Source organism: Typopeltis vanoorti, chromosome 11 (assembly GCF_054136105.1).
Source record: "Typopeltis vanoorti isolate ZY-2024b chromosome 11, IOZ_Tvanoo_1.0, whole genome shotgun sequence".
Lineage (NCBI taxonomy): Eukaryota > Metazoa > Arthropoda > Arachnida > Uropygi > Thelyphonidae > Typopeltis > Typopeltis vanoorti.
This window is the reverse complement of record NC_143559.1, coordinates 15,498,602-15,519,918: the sequence shown is the minus strand read 5'-3', so window position 1 is coordinate 15,519,918 and position 21,317 is coordinate 15,498,602. Positions and strand designations below refer to the sequence as shown.

Below are 21,317 nucleotides of genomic sequence, written 5' to 3'. Positions count from 1 at the left end.
CCGCCGACCACCACTAGTATTTCCAAAGACAATCACAAACATCTATGCCCATGGTAGGATTAGAACCCTGGAGGCTGGAGAGCAGATATGCTAAACACTTGGCCAGCCAGGCTGACATCAAGTTTCTAGGATGAACTTCTAGAATACCTAGAACTATCTCCCTAAACCTCTCCTCCCCCCCTTCAGGGCAGAAAATTCACTTCGTCTTCTCTGTCTTCTTCTCTCTTAACATATGCAGTGACAGTGATGCTTTAAAATGTCAAATCGCTATTTGTGTATGTGCCACTGCTGCTTCTAAGTGTTGTAAGACTCATGTTTCTATGCTGCATAACTCAGTCTGGCCTGGGCAGTCAAATCATGTAGATGTGTAGGACCTGCAGCATGGTCATTCTGAATGACCTGAGGATATGCTGTAATAAATGAGTAGTAGTGAATGTGTTAAAGCCATAGTCTTGCCAGAGTCTGCCAAGCCTGTGTCATCCAACAGGAAACTTGTTTCTGGAAACACTGAAACCCACAGCAGATCATCCTTCCTGGTGGATAAGCAGATAATGACAATACACATGAAACATGATGACAAGCAACAAAGGAATCAGTGCTCAATACCACTGATGAAAAGGCACTAATGTACAATTGATAAAACAGATCTATTCAAACAATATAAGGTAAACAAACACTTCACTAACATCATGTACAAATAATTTAAAAGGTGACAAGTATGGAATGAGAGAGAGAGAGAGAGAGGAAATAAGGGTTAAAAAAATTATTTAAGAATGCTACTAGTTTCTTGAGTATCAAATCTGAATGGGCAGTCACTGAATGATGGATAGTACTTGCAGGCTCCAATAGCATACTGTAAGTCATGTATATGCCAGAAGCATCAGGAATAAAGGGGAGGATTGGTGTTTATCTTTCCACATACCACTAATCTATAAAATTATAGATTAGTGGTATGTGGAATGTAAGGAATATTGTATTTTCATGATGAACAGAGAGAAATTACAGTGGAAGAAGTACTGCAGATGTTAACAAAGGAACTGCAACAAAAAGATTAAATGAACAGCAGAAATGTAAGAGCAGGGCTATTGGAAAGAGTCCATTTGAGGCTATCTGATGTGAGATAGACCCAACAGGCAAATTATATAGTTGGTTGCTACTATCTACATCTTTCTTTGTTGTAGACAGAAGGAAGATGATTACAGACATTCGTAAATTAGCTCAATGAACATAGGATGAATAATTATTATGAGAGACTAACTATGAGGACATGGACTAGAAAGCAAGGAAGAAATAATATGTGGAAGAAAGGAAATAGAATTTATACTACTACTAATTACCCAAAATAGCATGCAACAAAAGGTACCTGGAATTTCAGAGTGCTAAATCTGTTGATAGCATCAGAAACTTGGTCCATAACTAAGGTAGCAATTTGATTGGGGATCGAGTGATCATGCAGTTGTGCCCTAGGCAGTGGATAAATGTGTAGAATTTTCATCAAAGAAAGACTTGTACTGGTGGAACTATAAAGAGTGTGATAAACCCTTGCTAACCATACTCTTACACAATTTCCATGGGTGACCTCCCGTTCTCTCCCTTCCTGTCTTCAGTGCCAATCCTATAAAACCCCTTTAATAGCTTATATGCGTCTATCATGTCTCTTCTTTTCCACATATTAGCTAGTTTTTGAAGCCCCACAGAATTTCAATCTATTCTCATAGGGAGCATTCCATAGCTACCACAGTCTTCATCACTCGCCTCTGGATCCTCTCCATCACTTCATCATACCTATGGAATCCTGGTGTCCAGATCTGAGTGCAGTAGTCCAAATATGGCCTTATTAAAGCCTTATATAAAGAGGCAAGGCGTCTCTGCTTGCTAGTGTGTTCTTCAACCACAGAAGACGTTTAAAAGAAGCGTAAATGTAATTTAAAAAATTATAAAGAATTAAAAAAATAAAATAAGAATGAAAAAAAAAAAAATTGTTAACCCAGAGAGTGGACAGAAACCAGTTTTGGGTCCTCTTCCCCAAAATGGAGAGAACCTCCAGTCCACCCTTCCTAATAATAAAGTCATCATTAGAGATTTTAATTTTCACAACTTCAAATGACTTTCCTTAACTAAATGCACTGATCCATGATTTTTGGATCCATGATCACTGATCCTGGATCACTGATCCATGATCCATCATTATTGACAATGATCTCACAAATCTTAACCACTCTCCAAATATTCTCTTCTTCATTAATGATCCTTCCAAATATACTGTGATGTTCTTGGTCCAAAAGGCAATTCCAAACTATAATCTAATATTGATTTGGTCTCCCATGGAACAACACTAACAGCCACTCTCATCCATGTGTTGTCAAAAGCAGGAAACATGCATCATTCCATGATCAAATGATACTCATGCTTTCTAGTCTCTTGCTAAAGTTATGGGTCAGAACTTTTGCCAATTGTGCTTCCACTCCTTCTGCACTCAGATGGTTCTGTTACAGCTGACTTCCACTATAGCCAGGGGTGCACCGGCAATACGTGCAATGTGTGCGATGCACACAGGCACCAGGATAGTAAAAGCACCAAAGATTTCAGGCGAGAAGGAAATACTTTAAAAAAACTATTCATTAATTATATCAAAATAAATTATATTTTTGTTTAAATTTTAATTATATTTTATAGATTTGTCTTAAACAAATTATTTATAATCACTTATTTGTTATTATTCCTTAAGATCTTATTTTATTCTGATCCTAGTTCTAACAAGTAGTTTAGTGTGAACAAATAAAAACTTGAACTTGCTTGAGTTTACTGTTTACAGGATGACGCACGTTTGAATTTCTTTAATCTCGTTCACACTCGCATTTGCTCTAAACATATATATAAGAAAATCTATTGCAGTTTTTAACTTTATTCTATATTCTGCTTGTATCAGCAGAATATAGGCAACATCTTGCAATGTACCTGAATCGTCAGGAGAAAAATTTAAATCCTTTGAACAATTACAAAAAATGGACAGAATTAATTACATCCTTAAAAAATAAAACTTGTATTGATCTGCAGCAAACAGTTTTAGATAATGAAAGGAAACGTTGGTATGAAGTTTAAAAAGAATAATTTTCATAGTACAGTTTTTAGGCAAACAAAATCTAGCTCTTCGTGGTAAAAGTAATAAACTTCACGATTGCAACAATGGCAATTTTTTAAAATGTATTGAGATGTTATAAAAGTTTGATCCTTTTATATTGGAACACATGTGACATGTAGCTAATGATCCTGACTTTAAAAATATGCCCTCCTATTTAAGAGATAAATGAAATACTCACGTTATTGGCACCAAATATTAAAAATAACTTTTTTATAAAGTGTTTTTTTATTGGGGGGAGTATAGGGGCACCAACTAAAATTTTGCACACAGGCGCTGGACACTATTGGCATGCCCCTGACTATAGCAAACAATGCTATAACAAACTACCAAAAAGTCTCAGACCAAGGCTTCATAAATAGAATGCCATGCTAAAAAAAAAAATCACTATAGCAAATGATCCAGTACAACAAACTATTCCTATGGTTCATACAAGTTTTCTATAATGGGAGTCAACTGTACATCATTACTCACAAAAATAATATTTTTTTTTTTTATTAAACTGTGATAACATTTTATTTATCATCTTACAGAGTATTTTCCTATATACAATCAATATACTATTACATTTTCTGTTCAATACAAACGGAGATTACAGTGATTTTTTTTAATATAAATGTACATAATTTTTTTTACCCCAATAACAATATCATAGCATATTATTATACAGCCTATTTACATATATACAATTTTTTTTAATATCAGTATCTTCATTATTGTTATATACTTTACTGACTGTTTTATTACATAATCTGCATTCTTTGATTATAAGGATTACATGTAGATGAGCAAGGCGAGTTAATCCCACCTACTTCGAAGCTTGGGTTAGCTTTTATGAAGAGAGTGGGATTTAGCCTTCACTATTTATGTTGTTGTTGTTGTTGTTACTGTTTATGTATGGGATGTAGACATTGGATGCTAATAATAATAATAATAATCTTTCTTTTCCTCTAATTCTTTCACTGTTGATTATCATAAATGTCTATATCAGTGCTATATACTTCTTCCAAGTATATAGCACTGATATCCCCCTTCCCCCAAATGTCTGGGAGAAAAAGGTCAAAGTCTTTAAATTGGATACCAAAAAAGTATCAGGTGCTGATATGGTATTTGTTGATTCTGAAGGTTTGCACTCCACAGTTGACTCCAGTTCTATGTTGCCTTTTTTATTCTCTCCTATTCCACTGGTATCTATCCTGCATCTTGGAGACTGTCCATATTCAGCCTATTCCTAAAGAAAAACATAAAATCTTGAGATAAATAAAGAGCCAAAAAGGCTTCACTTTGGCGACGCTAAATTATACAAATTAAGTGGCTATTGAATCCAACATTATTTCAAAGCTGAATATAGAAACTCTAAGAGTTTTAGAAACTCCAAGAGTTTCATGCCGAATATATAGAAACTATAAAAGTTTTGGCAGATCCAAGCATAAGCCAACCTAGTTCAGGCTAGGTCAACTTGTAGTAAAGGTGGAGTAAGTTCTGATCACTATCCTTAGTATTTTCCATAATGTAAAGCGCATCTCCTTACGGACATGTATGATGCTATACATTATGGAGGGAGGGTCACTACCCAGACCGGTTTCGACCTTTGTTGAATGTTCAAGCACAGGTCAAACTCCAAAAACTCAGAAGAACTCTCAGAACTAGTTGGCTCTACCCTGTGGCAGGCCGCTCATTTGCTCATCTGGAAGGGTAACAGCAACAGCCGAGCCTCAGTTAATTTCATGGGCTACAGCATTGCCATTCATTACCCTCCCACTCAGACCTAGGTGACAACAACAGCCGAGCCTCAGTTAAAACTTCATGGGCTACAGCATTGCCATTCATCACCCAAGCTTCCCACCGGTTTCAACCTTTGTTGAGGTCTCATCAGTGAGTAGGTAGACCCAGATGTAAATACTGAGGTTGAAGTGATGCAGAAGTTATTCTTTACCATACGAGTTGCCAAATGGTACACCAAGAATTACTGAGATAAATAAAGGGCCAAAAAGGCTTCACTTCGGCGATGCAAAATTATACAAATTAAGTGGATATTGAATCCAACATTATTTCAAAGCCAAATATAGAAACTCTAAGAGTTTTAGAAACTCGTATGGTAAAGAATAACTTCTGCATCACTTCAACCTCAGTATTTACATCTGGGTCTACCTATTCACTGATGAGACCTCAACAAAGGTCGAATCCGGTCTGGGTAGTGGTGATGAATCGCAATGCTGTAGCTCATGAAGTTTTAACTGAGGTTTGGCTGTTGCTGTCACCCAGGTCCAGGTTGGGGGGAAGGGGGTAATAAATGGCAATGCTGTAGCCTGTGAAGTTAACTGAGGCACGGCTATTGCTACCCCTCGAGATATGAGCAAATGAGCGGCTCTGCTCGGTGGTGGGGGGTGAGCCTGCCACGGTGTAGAGCCAACCGGTTCTGAGAGTTCTTCTCAGTGACAGGGTGAGCCTGTTACTCACCCTGTCACCACTGCTGATCAACAAATTTCTTTGCTTATGTTACCCACCATTGAACAAATGTAATGAAAAAGTTATGGGAATCTCAAGTAGTTGATATTGCTGAGGGATTTTGCTGTATTTGACAAAGAATAATTAAGTGAGATCCCCTTCCATGCAATCTGTCATCCGAATTCTACAACTGTCACCAGCTTTCTCTCTGATTGCACATTATATATAATGGTGCAGTATTAGTCCTCCATTCTTTTCTGCTCTCATCCTGCTATTAACATCAATGACCTTCTCCAACAACCTATTTGACTGCAAATCCAATCCAGAATTTGCTGATCACTGTACAGCACTTTTTTCTTATTTAACAATTCTTGAACTGCACCAATCAAGAAACCATTTAGAATATAATTCTATAATTCTAAATTCTGATCTCCAACCCTGTCTTCAGTGGGATTTTGAAGAGCTTGTTAACTTCAGTGCTAGCAAAACTTTCTTATTTCTTGCAAACCCTTTCCTTTGAATCTTACTTTTAGCACTTCAATCTCTATACAAGATGAGATGTTGCAATGAATAACATCCAGTCTTTTATGGCTTAAAATGTATTGGAAATATCACCTGCTCAGCATCTAAGAAATTAGTTTCTTATCACCAGCATAGTTCAGTATAGTTTACTCATTTACTTAAATTAGTTTCCCTTTTACTTTTGTGATCTATACAGAAATAGTCAGGCAGTGGGAAAACATTACAACTCACCAACTATCTCTAAACAAAATACCTATTTGCTTGGAAAATGGCAAATGAATGGAATGAAAAGCTGAAGTCAGTTGTAGGTGCTTTTTCAGTGAATGAGTTCAAAGCATCTTTAAGCTTAAAATGTGCAATATTAGTGCTCTACTCTTTTCTGCTCTTATCCTACTATTCATGTGACAGGTATTGTGTGATGTTCAGTGTTTGGTGAAATGTTTAGTGGACCTTCTGCAATGAGTCTATGGACTTCATGAAAGTGCCTATAACATTCCTTACAAGTTATGTGGACAATTCCCAGTTATCTAGCTTTGAACTTGTTGTTGAAATCAAATGTGATCTGTATGTTCTTCACATCTTACTTCAGCAGACTGAGATTTGTTCATAGTAATTAAGATTACATAAGCAAGGAATTCTGTAAACAATAGGAATGTGTTCTGAATTTTGTGGAAAGGAAAAGACTAGTTTCTTAACAAGAGAAAAAAAATCAGAATAACTGTTGAATTTTTTCACCATATGAGTAATTTTTTTTGGATACTTTTACATATGAAATTCCTATTTAAATATGTTTATGTATATTTGCTTAATATTAACTAATGACAGATTTGATCCCTAATGTATCATAATCTATCCCATTTTTGTCAGACCTAACCAGTCTCCATGCATTTCATCTTTCCATTGAATAACCTCTCAAGTACATTCGCTTATCATCTCATTCCCTATGCTGTATATCCATGTTCACTCTGATGTCTTCCATTCTGATGTCCTCCTCTTCGTCTTATGTAACTATTCCCTCATGTTCCCCTCTCACTGCTTTTCTGTTCTTGAGCTGAAGAAGTTGGTTACATTCATAACCAACTTCTTCATCTTACACTCTACTGATCTTGCTTGGCTGTCTTTTTCTAGCTTCTCTAACTTCTTCAGCTCTTTTATTCACCTTCAGTTGAGATGCTGTTGTACTCCCCTTTCTTAATATAATGTATGCCCTTATTTTCCTATAGCAAGCTACAACAGCAATTTATATGGCATGTACCAACACGTGAAAGTGGGGCCTTTGAGCAGACAAGAATGTTCATCAGTTTGGCTGCAGCATTTATTTTTAAATTATAATTTTTGGAATGTCCTGCTTATTTCTGCATAGACTCCTTTCATAATGGAAATAATATCCTGAAAAGAGAGATTTGCCAAAACTTGTGTCTGTTGTTGGTACAACTGTCACATATGATTTTACTAACAGTTTTGTTTCAGTATAGTCATTTTTGTAAAATATATTTTTAATGGGCTTAAGTCCCTATGTGAGAACTTGCTCTGTGAAGTAGATAATTCAGATTCTCATTGTTAGGGTGTTGACATTACTTTGCATATGGATGTATCAAATGTGCAGTAAACAGAAATGCACGGGTTGCGCGGAGAAGATATAACTTCAGTTTTTTCCTGGTTTACATTCACTCTACTGCATAATATTAGCCTTCTTGAGAAGAAAACTCAAGTTAGGATTATTTAAAATCAATGCCAAGACAGATGAGGTTAACAAGGTACACTGTTTCTCAGTTGCATGTCTCCACAGATTACTCTGTCTGTCTTGCAGAAAGAAATACCTATTCACATCTGCTAGAGAGACAACTCTTCGGCTGGAAAGGCCTAAAAACTATTTCCTATTTCTCATCTTTGAGTCAAACTCATATCTGTCCAGCTAATGGACTTCAAAGAATGAAGTATCCCAATTTATGTATTGAAAGTGTACATTTATTCCAAATGTAATTGAATAAATTATTGAATAAATATTTCATACACATTACCTCCCAACCATACAGAAGGCTTTGTATTTCTTGGACTCTAATAGCATTTTCATGCTTCTTCTTCATTTCATTGATATGATGGGCAATTCCTGCCATCACGGATAGTGCATTTTTAATATCAGCATAACCTTCATCATCAGTCCCTGATGCCTTCACAATGTTCTGAAAATAGAATGAATAACATGCCATTTAAGAATGAAAATTTTATTTTGTTAAAGAATTTTGTATTTTAATATAATTAAATTCAATTCTCTTTTAATTTTTTCTTCATATTTTGAAAGTTTTACAAAAGTAATTCATATTGTAAAAGTAAATACTATAGACTCTCTTATGTATAGATTTTGGGAAATAACTGACAAACTTTTTTGGTTCCAAAATTTTGGTCCACAGTGGGAATGTGCGAAATTAGTGACTTTGACTGTTAATTGTAAAGCAGCCATTAAGTAACAGACACAGCTCTGCATCTTAATTTTTTATTATTATTATTATCATCATCTGACCTCCATGTAGTCAAGACTCATTATGGAAGGTTCCACTCTTACACATTCATCATACTGTCACTTAAAAGAATTCACTGTCTCTGCATTCGCCACACTTTCAAGCAATGCATTCCAGTCATCTACCACTTTTCATGCAAAAAAAACCTACTCCTCAACCCCTTGCTCACACTCTCCTTATACGGCGTCCAGGGATGGCTTCTTGTTCTCACCCTATCTCCAGCCATTCTATGAAAAATCTCATCCACATTAATATTGTAATTACCAACTTATAGTCTGGATCATGTCTCTCCTCCTCCTCCTATCCACTGGGCTCTGTGATTTGCATTCCCTTAATCTGTTCTCATACCCAACATTACAGACATACATATATAGTTCGTCATACTGTACCATGTACTCGCATTCTCTGCAGTCACCACACTCTCAGGCAATGTATTATAATCATTCATCACTCTCCATGCAAAAAAAAAAAACTGCTTCTCACTCTCTTACCCACACCCTTCTTATACAGCTTCCAGGGATGACCTATTGTTCTCTTCCATCTCCTGCTATTCTATGAAAAACCTCCTCAGCATTAATCTGATATAAACCACTTACTAACTTACATATCATATCTCCTCCTCCTACCCACTAGACTATGTAAATTGAATCATCTCAACCTTTCTTCATATTCAACATTCCACAGATCAGAAACTACCTTAGTCAATTGCCTCTGGACCCTTTCAAATATATCATCATCCTTTTCAAAACCAGGTGACCAAATCTGTGCATGGTATTCCATATATGGCCTAATAGAGTCTATATATACAACGGAACCAAAATCTCCTTACTTTTACCAGTCAGTATCCTCTGCATCTGCCAGAAATCATTGTGCATTCCTCACAATTTTAGCAATATGCCTTCTAAATTTAGGTCCCTATTCACCATCATTCCCAGACTTCTTATTTTCTCCACCTCCTCCAATATATCATCACCAATTGTATACTCTACTTCCCATCTGTGTTTTCTGAATTTACACTTTGCAACACGGAACTGATAATGCCACTCCCATGCCCATTCACTCACTCTATTCAAATCCTCTTGCAAACAACTGAATATCTTCCATTCAAACCTTTCCTAATATCACTGACATAAAAGTTTAGCACAATGCTTTAGCAGTACCTACATTATTATATGACAGTGAAATTTGGGCAATAACCCTAAAACAGACCCTTGAGGCACACTGTTAATATAAACTAGAATTACACTAGACTAGACTAGACACCACTAGTGACTTTCCTCTTCTGGGGGTATTGCTCTCCTAATGTTTTCACTGGCCAGTATCTTCCTTCCTTCCTTCCTTCCATAAATCATTCTTTCTTTCTTCTATTGACTATAAATCAAAAGAGCAACATAGGATTTTTTTGCCTTGATTAGTTAACTGTTGTTTATAGCACAATTTTGCTACCCTTATTAAGCAAGTCACTCTCCTTGCCTGCTTTTTTTGTAAACTTCATGGAAACTATTATTACGAATCTTCTTATGCTGCCTCCATAATGCCTATTTGCTCCAGATTGCATACTTATTCTCTTCATTCATCCATTTCATACCTACCTTATTTAACATTCTGACCCTTGAAATACATTTAGACATTGCTTCTACCAGATAGTTCTTGAATAGCATCGATCTTCTTTCCAAACTCCACATTCCATGATACCAATGCAAGCTGCCTCCTGAGTTTTTTTTATAATCACCAGCCTTGTAGTTGCAAATATATCATACCCGACAGAAGTCCTTATCATATCTGGCCATCAAGTAATCACTTCGTGGTCAATCTCACCAACCAAAGGAGTTCAACATCTCGTTATTAATAACATCCTCTAATGATATGATGAAATCTAAGACTATTGATCATTGCATGTCCTCTGTTATATACTGCCTAGAGTAATTGTCCCTCAGAAACTCAAGAAATTCATTCTCTTTACTTCCAAATGCTACCTTGTAATCCTAATCTGTATTAACATAATTAAAACCACCCATAACAATCACCCTTTACCCATTTGCCTGGGCTAATTTCTCATACATTTCATTTTCATTGCCTTCCACATTACCAGGTTTATAGCAACATCCAACTAAGTGTTTCATTCTGTCCACCTCTACCTCACACCATAATGCCTCAAAACCACTGTCGCAATTTTCCCCTTTTCATGGGCACAACTCTATTTCTATTATCAACAGCACTCCACTTCCCAGTTTTAAATTTTCTGTCTTCATGAAAAAAAAAAAAAATCAAATCCTTCCATTTCTATTCCTGTTAAGATGTCGTTCCTTGTCCAACCACACACTTATTCCAACAGTTTTTAATTTTGGTGAATGAACTCAATCAATGTAACAATTTTGTTTCCCTTATTTCTAATACTTCCAATATTCATATGCAAACATAACAGTTCACTTCTGGGTCTATAACAATTTCTACTCTTACTACTTCTTAAATGTGATTTCTCCATGCCCTTCCCCAGTCATTCCTCTCTCTCATCCATCCCAAAATCCTCTCCAGATCCAAATGTTCCCACACATCCCAGGCCATTTGATTCCTTTCATGTCTACTCACACATTCACTCCCTCCTTAGGCATCAACCTTTCTCATGTTGTTTCTCTGTTCACATAATTCTCTACCCCCTGTTTCCATGTCTGTCTTGTACTTTTGTTCTCTTATTCTCCATATTAATGCTACTCAGTTCTCCATTCAATAAATAAATATGCCTTTCCCCTCCTTCCTTACTCTCCTGCTCTTCCAACATTGCTTCTTACTTGCTGAGATCCATTCTCTGCACTCATTACTCTTCCTTCCACCAGTAGCCTATCCAGATATTCCAGATGACCAGCACCGAAACCATTCAAATGCAGTCAATCACTCTTATACAGTTCCATATGTCCTCAAACTCATCTCACACATTCATAAACTTCTTTCTCTTCATATATTTCTGCTAACATACCACTCATAAGCTTTGCTCCCTGACTCACCTCCTCACTGTCTGGGCAACACATTAATTACCTTTCCTACCATACTATTAATTTTATTCTTCTCAATAACCTCGTGATATCCATTCTTATATTATCCTTATTTCTAGCCATGTCATTCAGCTGTTTTATATACTGTTATATGCATACTTTTGAAGTACCCAACAAATGGCATTATTATTCAATTCATAAGAAGGTCTAGAGAACATATTAAAATAAAGGATAATAAATATCCATCCTTAATTATTTTGTCCCAAGTACTGTACACCAAAGAGTTTGCTGTTGAAACACAACATGAGATTGGTTAACTCAGCTAAAGGTGAGTTAGCCAATCCCATAAGGAGGTAGCAGAGTTTCTGTCCCAGAAACTTGGGTTTATTTTTCATCCCAGAAAACAAGAACCAGCTAGAATATTCTTCTTCTTTTCAGTCATTTTCTGTCCAGTGCTGGATGAAGGCCTCCTCCAGTTCTTTCCACCTTTCTCTGTTCTTGGCAATGGTTGACCAACTTTCCCCAATAAACAATGACAGTTCATCACTCCACCTTCTTTTAGGACGTCCTCGACTTCGTTTCCCTTCTTTAGGAATCCATCTTGTAAGTATGGTGGTCCATCGCTCATCTTCTCTTCTGGATAAATGTCCAACCCAATTCCATTTTAGTCGCTTGTGGTGAAGAATGATGTCAGTGATGCAAGTCTGGCTTCTTATCCAGGTGTTTCGCTTCTTATCTTTTAATGTGATGCCTAACATCAACCTCTCCATTTTTCTTTGAGTTGTTAATTTATTTGCCAGTGCTCTTGTTAGCGACCAAGTTTCGCAACCATATGAGATGATTGAAAGTATACACTGGTTAAATGTCTTCCTTTTTAAAACAGAGTGGGACATCATCATTTTGAAAAATGTTTTTCAATTTTCTCAAATGCACTCCAGGCAAGTTGAACTCTTCTATTTATTTCCTTCTGGAGTCCACAGTTTAGGTCAATGAGCCTAAGTATGTATATGAAGAGACTCTTTCAAAAAAATTGTTTTCTATTATTATGTTTTTTGGTGTTACTAAATGATTAAACATGATTTTAGTTTTTTCTCTGTTTATCTTTAGACTGACTTTTCTGCTTTCATGATATAGGTCTTCTATCATTATATTAAGGTCTTCTGGAGTGTTTGCAAAAATTATGATATCATCTGCATATCTTAGATGTGTTAAGTTTCTGTTATTAATTTTTATATCAAGGTTTGTCCAGTTTATATTATTAAATATATTTTGAAGGACTGCTGTAAAGATTTTGGGTGATAGACAGTCTCCTTGTCAGACACCTTTTTCAATTGATATTTTATTGCTACTCATGTGAAGTTGGATTGTTGCTGTTGCAGTGAGGTATATTGTCTGGAGGAGGTCCATATATTCTCCAGGAACTCCCTGATTCTGCAGTGCATTGATTATTACATTAGTTTTGATGGAATCAAATGCTTTTTCATAATCAATGAAGGCTAAACAGAGAGGCAATTAGTTTTCTTCTGCTTTTTTATTATTTGTTTTACTGCATGAATATGATCAGCTGTATTGAAGCCTTTACGGAATCCTGCTTGTTCTACTGGTTGATTTGAGTCTAGAAGAGGTGTTAACCTGTTTGTTATTACTTTTGTGAGAATTTTGTAGAGATTAGAGAGTAGAATATGTGTAATTAATAGATAAAAATACTGTCTGGACTGATGGAGCATGGAAAATAGAGATTGTATTTAGAGATAATAATTAATATTATTACATAACATTAATTATAAATGCATATGCAGATCAGTTGCTAGTGAAGAAGAAATGCATCACCAAATAGACATGATGAGCACAAAAAGAGAAATCATAATGGGAGACTTTAATTATCCAAATATTGATTAGGTAGCAGTAGAACCTCATGAGAAGAATGAAAATGCATTAATTGAGCTGTTGCAGGACAACTTCCTCAAGCAGCATGTCACATGCTGCTTCCTTCTGTCACAGAAGGAACTCGAGGTCAAAGAGTGTTAGATTTGATTATAGTGTCAGAGGGCATTAAAGTGTCAGATGACACTTTAATGCCCTCTGACACTTTAATCAAATTTAGATTTGATTAAAGTGTCAGAGGACAGTTAAAGATGTAACTATTCTGCCTCAAGTTGGTGACAGTGATCATGCAATACTCACTTGGGAAGTGACTAAATATATGAATGTTCCATTCAGAAAAGGTTATATGCTGAACTACAAAGCAGGAAATTATGACCAACTGAGGAGTATACTGAGTTCAGTGGAATGGGATCAATTGATGGATGGGAAGAATATCGACAGTGCATGGGAAGTATTTAAACAATACTTAAATGATGCAATATCAGAGTATGTCCCGAGAGTTCGAGGAATAAATAAGATAGGAGTCAAATGGATGTGTAATCTTATTAAGCAAGAGATTCGTAAGAAAATGATGATGTGGAAGAAATACCGTGTGCATAAGGATGATGTGCATTATGAAAATTATAAGCAGCAGGCTAGAATAGTCACAACTGTTGTACGGAAAGCAAAGTCTGAGTATGAAAAGAAACTGGCTAAAGAGAACCCACAAGAATTCTATCGCTATGCTGCAAGTAAAAGAAAGAATGAATATGAAAGAATAACTCTTCTAAATGCAGATGGCATGAAGGTAACAGATGCAGAAGAGGTTGTTCAACTAATGAGTGCCCATTTTGTTAAAAGCTATCAACCTGGTGTATGCAACATTGAGCTCACTGCTGCCTCTTCACTGGATGAAGAAATTCAGGTGTATGAGGATGAAGTATTATAGCTGTTGCACAAACTGAATAAGAATTCAGCAATTGGGACTGATGGGATATCAGCACGTGTGCTGAAAGAGTGTTCAGCTGAACTGGCTATCCCTTTGATCAGGTTGTTTAACACGAGTCTCAGAACAGAGAAGATTCTGCAGGAATGGAAAGAATCTATGGTAATTCCATTGCATAAGTGTGGTACAAAGGCTGATGTATCCAACTATTGATCAATTAGTATCTCAGGAGTGGTGGTGAAGATTTTGGAAAAATTGGTTAGGGCTCGCATTCAGAAATGGGTTGACAGTGAATCTCTACTTTGCAATGAGCAACATGGGTTTCTAAGGGAAGGTCATGTTTTAGCAACTTGCTCACATTCTATAACAATGTTACCATTGAACTAGACAATGGGAATGGATACACAATATGAGCCCCTGAGAATATCCAATTAACTAAATACAATTCGTTTTTTTAATTATTGTCACTGGATATGTGTTTTCTCCTTTAAAACAACAACAACAACATGAATGACAATCAATGTATCTATAGCAAATATTATTATTAAGAGAGACCTCCAGGGAGTTAGGGTCTCATCGAGGGAGGCCACATACATCGGCTATCATACTTATTCTTGAATTCATTCACACACTGCTTGCACTCATACCATCCAATGGCAATTCATTCCAATCACGCACCACCCTATGAGAGAAAAATCTAGCCCTCATCCCCTTCTCAGCATCATTCATTTTAACTTCCAAGGATGCCCTCATGTCCTTTCCCCACCCTCGATAAATTGAAAAATTCCATCAGCTAAAATCCTAAATGACCCTTTCAGAAGTTTGTAAGTCTCAATCGTATCATCCCCCCCCTCTTTCTCCTGTTTGCTAGTGTCTGCAGTCTACAAATTCTCGATCTTCATGATCAGTATTCTATAATTCTGATATCATTTTTAACACTCTCCTTTGCACTCTCAACACATGAACATTCGTCTCAGGAATTGCAATTATCTTTTGAGTTGTATTTGCAATCTTTGCTACATGGCCCCTGAACTTCAACTTCCTATCTACTAACACTCCAAGATCCCTAGCCTCATCAGTTTCTTCAAGCATAATCCCACCAATATAATACGACATTGGATATCTAATCACACCGAAGTGCATGACTTGATATTTACTGACGTTAAACGGACATCCATTTTCCCATGCCCACAATTCCATCCTATCAAAATTGCTGTTCTTACAGAAACAAAAAAGAAACTTAAAGGAACAAAAGAAACAATTATCATATCATATATAGTGGAGTAGACAAATAAATACATGCAAAAACTGGCATAATGACTATTGCGATGATAGGCATGAATGACTTGAGAGGCAGTGTAAATCGGGTGGTGAGAGATCTGAGATTCATGCTTGAGATTGTACAAAAGAAAATGCAGAGAAGAAAGATAGGGTGTTTGTTGCCCAGGTATGATAATGACAAGCAGAAGAGCAGTAATAATGAATAGCATAATAGCCAGAATGTGTCAGAAGAGAGAATTGGAATATGTGGGTGCTTTGAGAGCATTTGAGGACAGAAAGGAACTGTATGCAAGAGACCACTTGCATTTGAACGAGGAAGGATGTAGGCATTTGGAGAGATTGATGTTCTCTGAATGAGTCAGTGCATCAATGCAGGAACACTAGAATTATCAGGGTGGAAAGTAGCAGGGGTGGCTTCTTCTTGGGAGAAGGGAGAATATATAAGGTAATGCTGAATCCAGCAGAGTTTGGAAGGGATAATGATTGGCATAGAAACAGTGACATTTCTATTCTTTATACTAATATCCATAATAAAGGAAATGAATTGGTAGCACTGATAGCATCAGCCTGTCCGAAGATTACTGGGATCTCTGAGACATAGTTGATGAAAGATGATATACTAACAGGAATAGAAGTAGCAGGGTACAGCATTTTTCGACAGGATAGGAAGGTAAAATGCTCTAGTGGAGTACTGCTTATGACAAGTGACGACTTATATCCTCTCAGAGTGGAGGATCTGGTAGGCAATGGCACAATGGGCAAGATAATGAAAATATCCATAGATAAAACTAAAAGTGGCATTTTGTAGACAAACTCCAGTCAGAAGTAAAATAGTTATTAATAATAGAACAGACAAATACTTTCAGTTATCTTGAATATCAAATATTCAAGATAATTGAAATGAGATATGAAGGAGAAAAGAAGACATAAAATTAAAAACTTGAAAATTTTTACAGATTATAGGCCTGATAAACAGAACACTAAATCCAAATATGGTACAAAAAGAAACACTTGAAAATATACAACTCATATACAACTACATTATTACATGGCAGCAAAATTTGAGCAATAAATAAACAAGATAAACAGAGAATCAAAACAAGGGAAGGTGAAATGAGGTCCATGAGAAAAATTGCAAAATATACACAAAAAAAGGAATGAAGATATTTTAAAAGGACTAAAAATAAAATCAATAGAAGAAAAACTAAACAATTATAAACAAAATTCGATAGGACATGTGAACTGAATGACCAACTCAATATTCCAAACAAGGTAAACAGAAAATAAAAACAAGTGAAATGAGATTCATGAGAAAAACTGTAAAATACACACTAAAAAATGAAAGAAGATATTTTAAAATAACTAAAAATAAAATCAATAGAAGAAAAACTAAACAATTACAAACAAAATTGAATAGCACATGTGAACTGAATGACCAACCCAGTATCCTAAACAATTAATAAAATGCAAACTAATTGGAAACAGCAAGCTGGGTAGACCTCAAAAGAGGATATTAGATGGATCTTGAGACTGGAAGAACAGATCGATATGGTCCATATCTGTAATTAGCATTATGATGATGATGAGTTAATTAAATGATTAGAGCAATATTTTGCCTTGGTCACCAAGGCATCTTCATAGGCACAAAAGTATACACTCTACCTGTGCAGAAAGGCAGACATGAATTTAAAAATGCAGGATCCTAAAGTCCTAGCTGTTCCCCTCTATAGGACTATTGATGAGATCTTGCTCGTTCCACTGAAGGCTGAAGATGATTGTCTCCCAGATTTTTGGTAAGGTGAGACAGATATATTTATTTATTATTATTATTATTACATGACACCTCCAGGGAGTCATCGAGGGAAGGCACCTACTCTACAACTCTGTCTCCACCACTCAATCCACCAACTACAACGAACTGCAACTACCATCATCATCATCTACACCAACACCATCTACTGCCCATTATGACCAATTGTATTTTCAAAGACAATCACAAATATCCATGCCCATGGCAGGATTCGAACCCAAAGCCTTTTGGCTGAAGAATGGACACACTAAACACTTGGCCAACCAGTCTTCTGATTCAAAGTCAGAAATCTTATCCATTTAGTCCCTGCTGACCTCAAAAAATGTGATTTTTCTCTGGGCAAAGATCGACTAACTTAGTCTAGGACAGCGGTGGCAAGGCTATGGCACACGTGCCAGAGGTGGCATGCCCGAGAATTTTGCTGGCACGTCAACGATTTACATATGATATCCTTTTATATGCTTATAAATTATTCCACCTTTTTTTTTTTTTTTTAATTGTTACAATACGTACAAGTTAAATTTTGTTTTACAGGAGAGAGCAGCTATGAAGACATGAATTTGATTGCGGTATTAACAAAAGATCACGTGACCCAAAGACAAACAGAACCGACAATTTTCGAGTTGAAATGCTAATTCTCTTCAACCGAATTCCATAACATCTGCAACTGTCATAATAACATTCACTACATATTTCTTAGTTTTAATACATTCACGACAGGGTGTCATTTCTCGTTCCGTCAGAACTTCTCATTACCAGCAGGCTCAACTCACACAAAGTTTCAACCCTTGGTTGATTTTTATTGCTGCTTGTTTGTGTTTGAGCTGGAAGGGGAACTCACACAAGCATTATATGGCATGTTTCAATTCATGGTAGAATTTTATTTGAAGTTAGCCTTTGTGATCTGTCATAATGACATCGAGAATTTCAAATACAATTAAACAAACACTTATTTCATGTAATTGAAAAATTGGACAATAATTTTAGTTAGATACTGTGTTTCTGGTGCAACATATGGTTTTGCTTGCCTATACAGCATAGTTTCTTATGAGAGGGGTACACGTAATTCATTAGTTAGTGCCGTTTTTATTCCAGCTGTCTCTAATTGCACTATTTGTTGAGAAATATATTACACAGACTGCAAAAGTCTGTACCTTATTCAGGGATACAATAAAACCATTTTTTTTCTTGCATCTACAGTATATAATGGCTGCTGGGGAGGGCATGTTGTTTTTTGTATGGGAGGAATATATGTAAAACCTGTTAATGTCGTTTTTCGTAAAGTGAAATCAGGGGTGCCAGTTATATGCGAGGGCAAGTTATATTCGACGGTAGGTGTTCGCCAACAAGTCGACATCCTTCTACTGCGTCCCCTGCTCCGCTGACTTCTATGGCGAGTTACAATGGATAAATAATAAATTTAGTTTAATCCTTTATCCAAGGGTGAGCAAACAAAGTTTGTGCCTGAAAATATCTTCAGGACTGCAGTAAGGTAGTATAACACCGGGCAACTCGTAGCAAAAGTGGACCAAGCTAACATCACTCTTATATCAGTATCTCCCATAATGCAAAACACATCTCCTTGCAGATATGTATAATGTTATGCATTAAGGGAAGGGCCACTACCCAGACTAGTTTTGACCTTTATTGAGATCTCTTCAGTGGGAGCCAGGCCCAGAAGTGGAGATACAAGGCAGAAGTTTATTTTTCACTTGGTTAGGCTATAATAAATTTACTAAATTTATTATAGTCTAACCAAATGAAAAATAAACTTTCAACATCTTTCTCTTCCAGAGTAATGTAATAAAAAGGTGGCACACCTTTTGGCAACTCCTATAGGTAAAGATGACCTCGCCATTGCTTCTGCCTGGTATCTCCACTTCTGGGCCTGGCTCCCACTGAAGAGACCTCAATAAAGGTCGAAAGTAGTCTGGGTATTGGCCCTTCCCTTAATGCATAACATTATACATATCCATAAGGAGATGTGTTTTGCATTATGGGAGGTACTGAGATAGGAGGGATGTTAGCTTGGTCCACCTTTGCTACGAGTTGCCCGGTGTTGTACTACCTTACCGCAGTCCCGAAGATATTTTCAGGCACAAACTTTGTTTGCTCACACTTGGATAAAGGATTAAACTAAATTTATTATAGTCTAACCAAGTGAAAAATAAACTTTCAACAATGGATAAATATTTTCTCACTGCCGTTTTTATTTTTCCAAACCAACTTCATTAAAATCAATTTAATAATACAATAATCAATTTTATACTGAACAATATTATAAATTTTTGGTGATCAGAATGGGATATGTCAATGAAGCTTACCAGAAGTTAATTTAATGATGTTGGCCTGAGGAAACTACAATATTGTAGGATTAGTCCTGTGATTGATAACTAATTTAAATGCATACTTTTATATTTGTCAACATGCTACACTGTATACATTAAGTGTATTAATACTCTTTATGATTATGCCATAATTAATTATTAATACTTGTTTACTAAAATAAATAGCCAAAAGGCCAGTGGCAGCCCGTACATAAGCACTGCGACACTGCAGCACCCGCAAGGAAAAAATGAAAATTTAAAATTTTGTTTGTGTTTATAAATAATAACAATGCTTACAACATTATATATATGCAATACCACATGTTAAAGGCTACAGTTTATGTTTCGACAGTGATTGAATAGTTAATAATTGGAATTGTTCGATTAACGCTTTAGATTACGAAACAAATACACTGCGATCTAACGCAGTGTCGAAATATCACGTTCAACCAATTGCAGCCAGACTCGCCGATATTCGTTTGTGCTTCTCATTGCAATATAACTAGTGAATCTGACACTGCTCTTTTGGGCAGTGTATCATATGCTTGCACGCATTATTTCTGTGAGATACGAAACTTTTATTATTGGTGTTTGTTCGTGGTGAGGGTGAAATATTTTTAATAAAGCAATTTTTTAATATGTAAATTTATTTATTAATAAATTGGTTTCTGATTAGGAAAAACACAAGTTGCCCTAGCCGCTACAGCAACTGGTAGTATGGCGGCAAGGGTATACCCGTAAGTTTGCTCGTCAAATTTCCCATGAAAATTCTATACGTACTGTAGTCTGCTTTGAAATAATGTTGGATTTAATATCCACTTAATTTATATAGTATTAATACTTATGTTAGTTTAATGTATGAACTTTAAAAAATGGGAACGGTATTTATGAGTAAGTTTGTTGGGACCGACCCCTCTAATACAGTAAGAATAAATAAAAATACACTGTTATAGAAAAAGAATTGAGAACGACTGATGCTTAGGATTCCCTGACTTTTCCCTTTTCTAATCGCACATGCGTTCATTATGCATTTCGTACCGCGCATCCGCCAGTAGGCAGAAATAAGCAGCGGCAAGTGCATTATTGTTGCGTATGTGCCCTGTTTTGTTTTTGCTACTGTATATGGGAATTATAAAGATAATTTAATTTAGGCAATATAATAAAATGTAGAATTTTTTGAAACTATAAAAAATGCATTTGATTTAAGTTGTGAATTATTTTGTTACAGTTCTACTGAACATGGCTGGCGAAAATAAAAAAACGAAAATTACCACAGTCAAGCAGCAGAGAGTTCCAAAGCTGGTGGACTGAAGAGTATGTCATGATTAATAAAGACAATAAAGCAATATGCATTTTATGTTTGGGGACAGTTGTGTGTAGAACGTCGTCAGTAAAACAGCATTATGAAACAAACCATAAATCGCTTCTTGAGAAAAGCAAGCATGAACAGAAAGAATTTATTGCTCGGGCAA

The 21,317-nt window shown here is 36.1% G+C and overlaps 1 protein-coding gene across 1 annotated transcript in view; it reads right to left on the bottom strand.

Moving 5' to 3' along the window:
* LOC150101321 (uncharacterized) overlaps window positions 1-21,317 on the bottom strand; it is a 338,470-nt gene that overhangs the window by 100,554 nt on the left and 216,599 nt on the right. Inside the window, exon 7 of the mRNA XM_090400766.1 lies at window positions 8,131-8,292. Within this exon, the coding sequence (XP_090256892.1) occupies window positions 8,131-8,292 (162 nt within the window). The remainder of the gene's footprint in view (window positions 1-8,130; window positions 8,293-21,317) is intronic.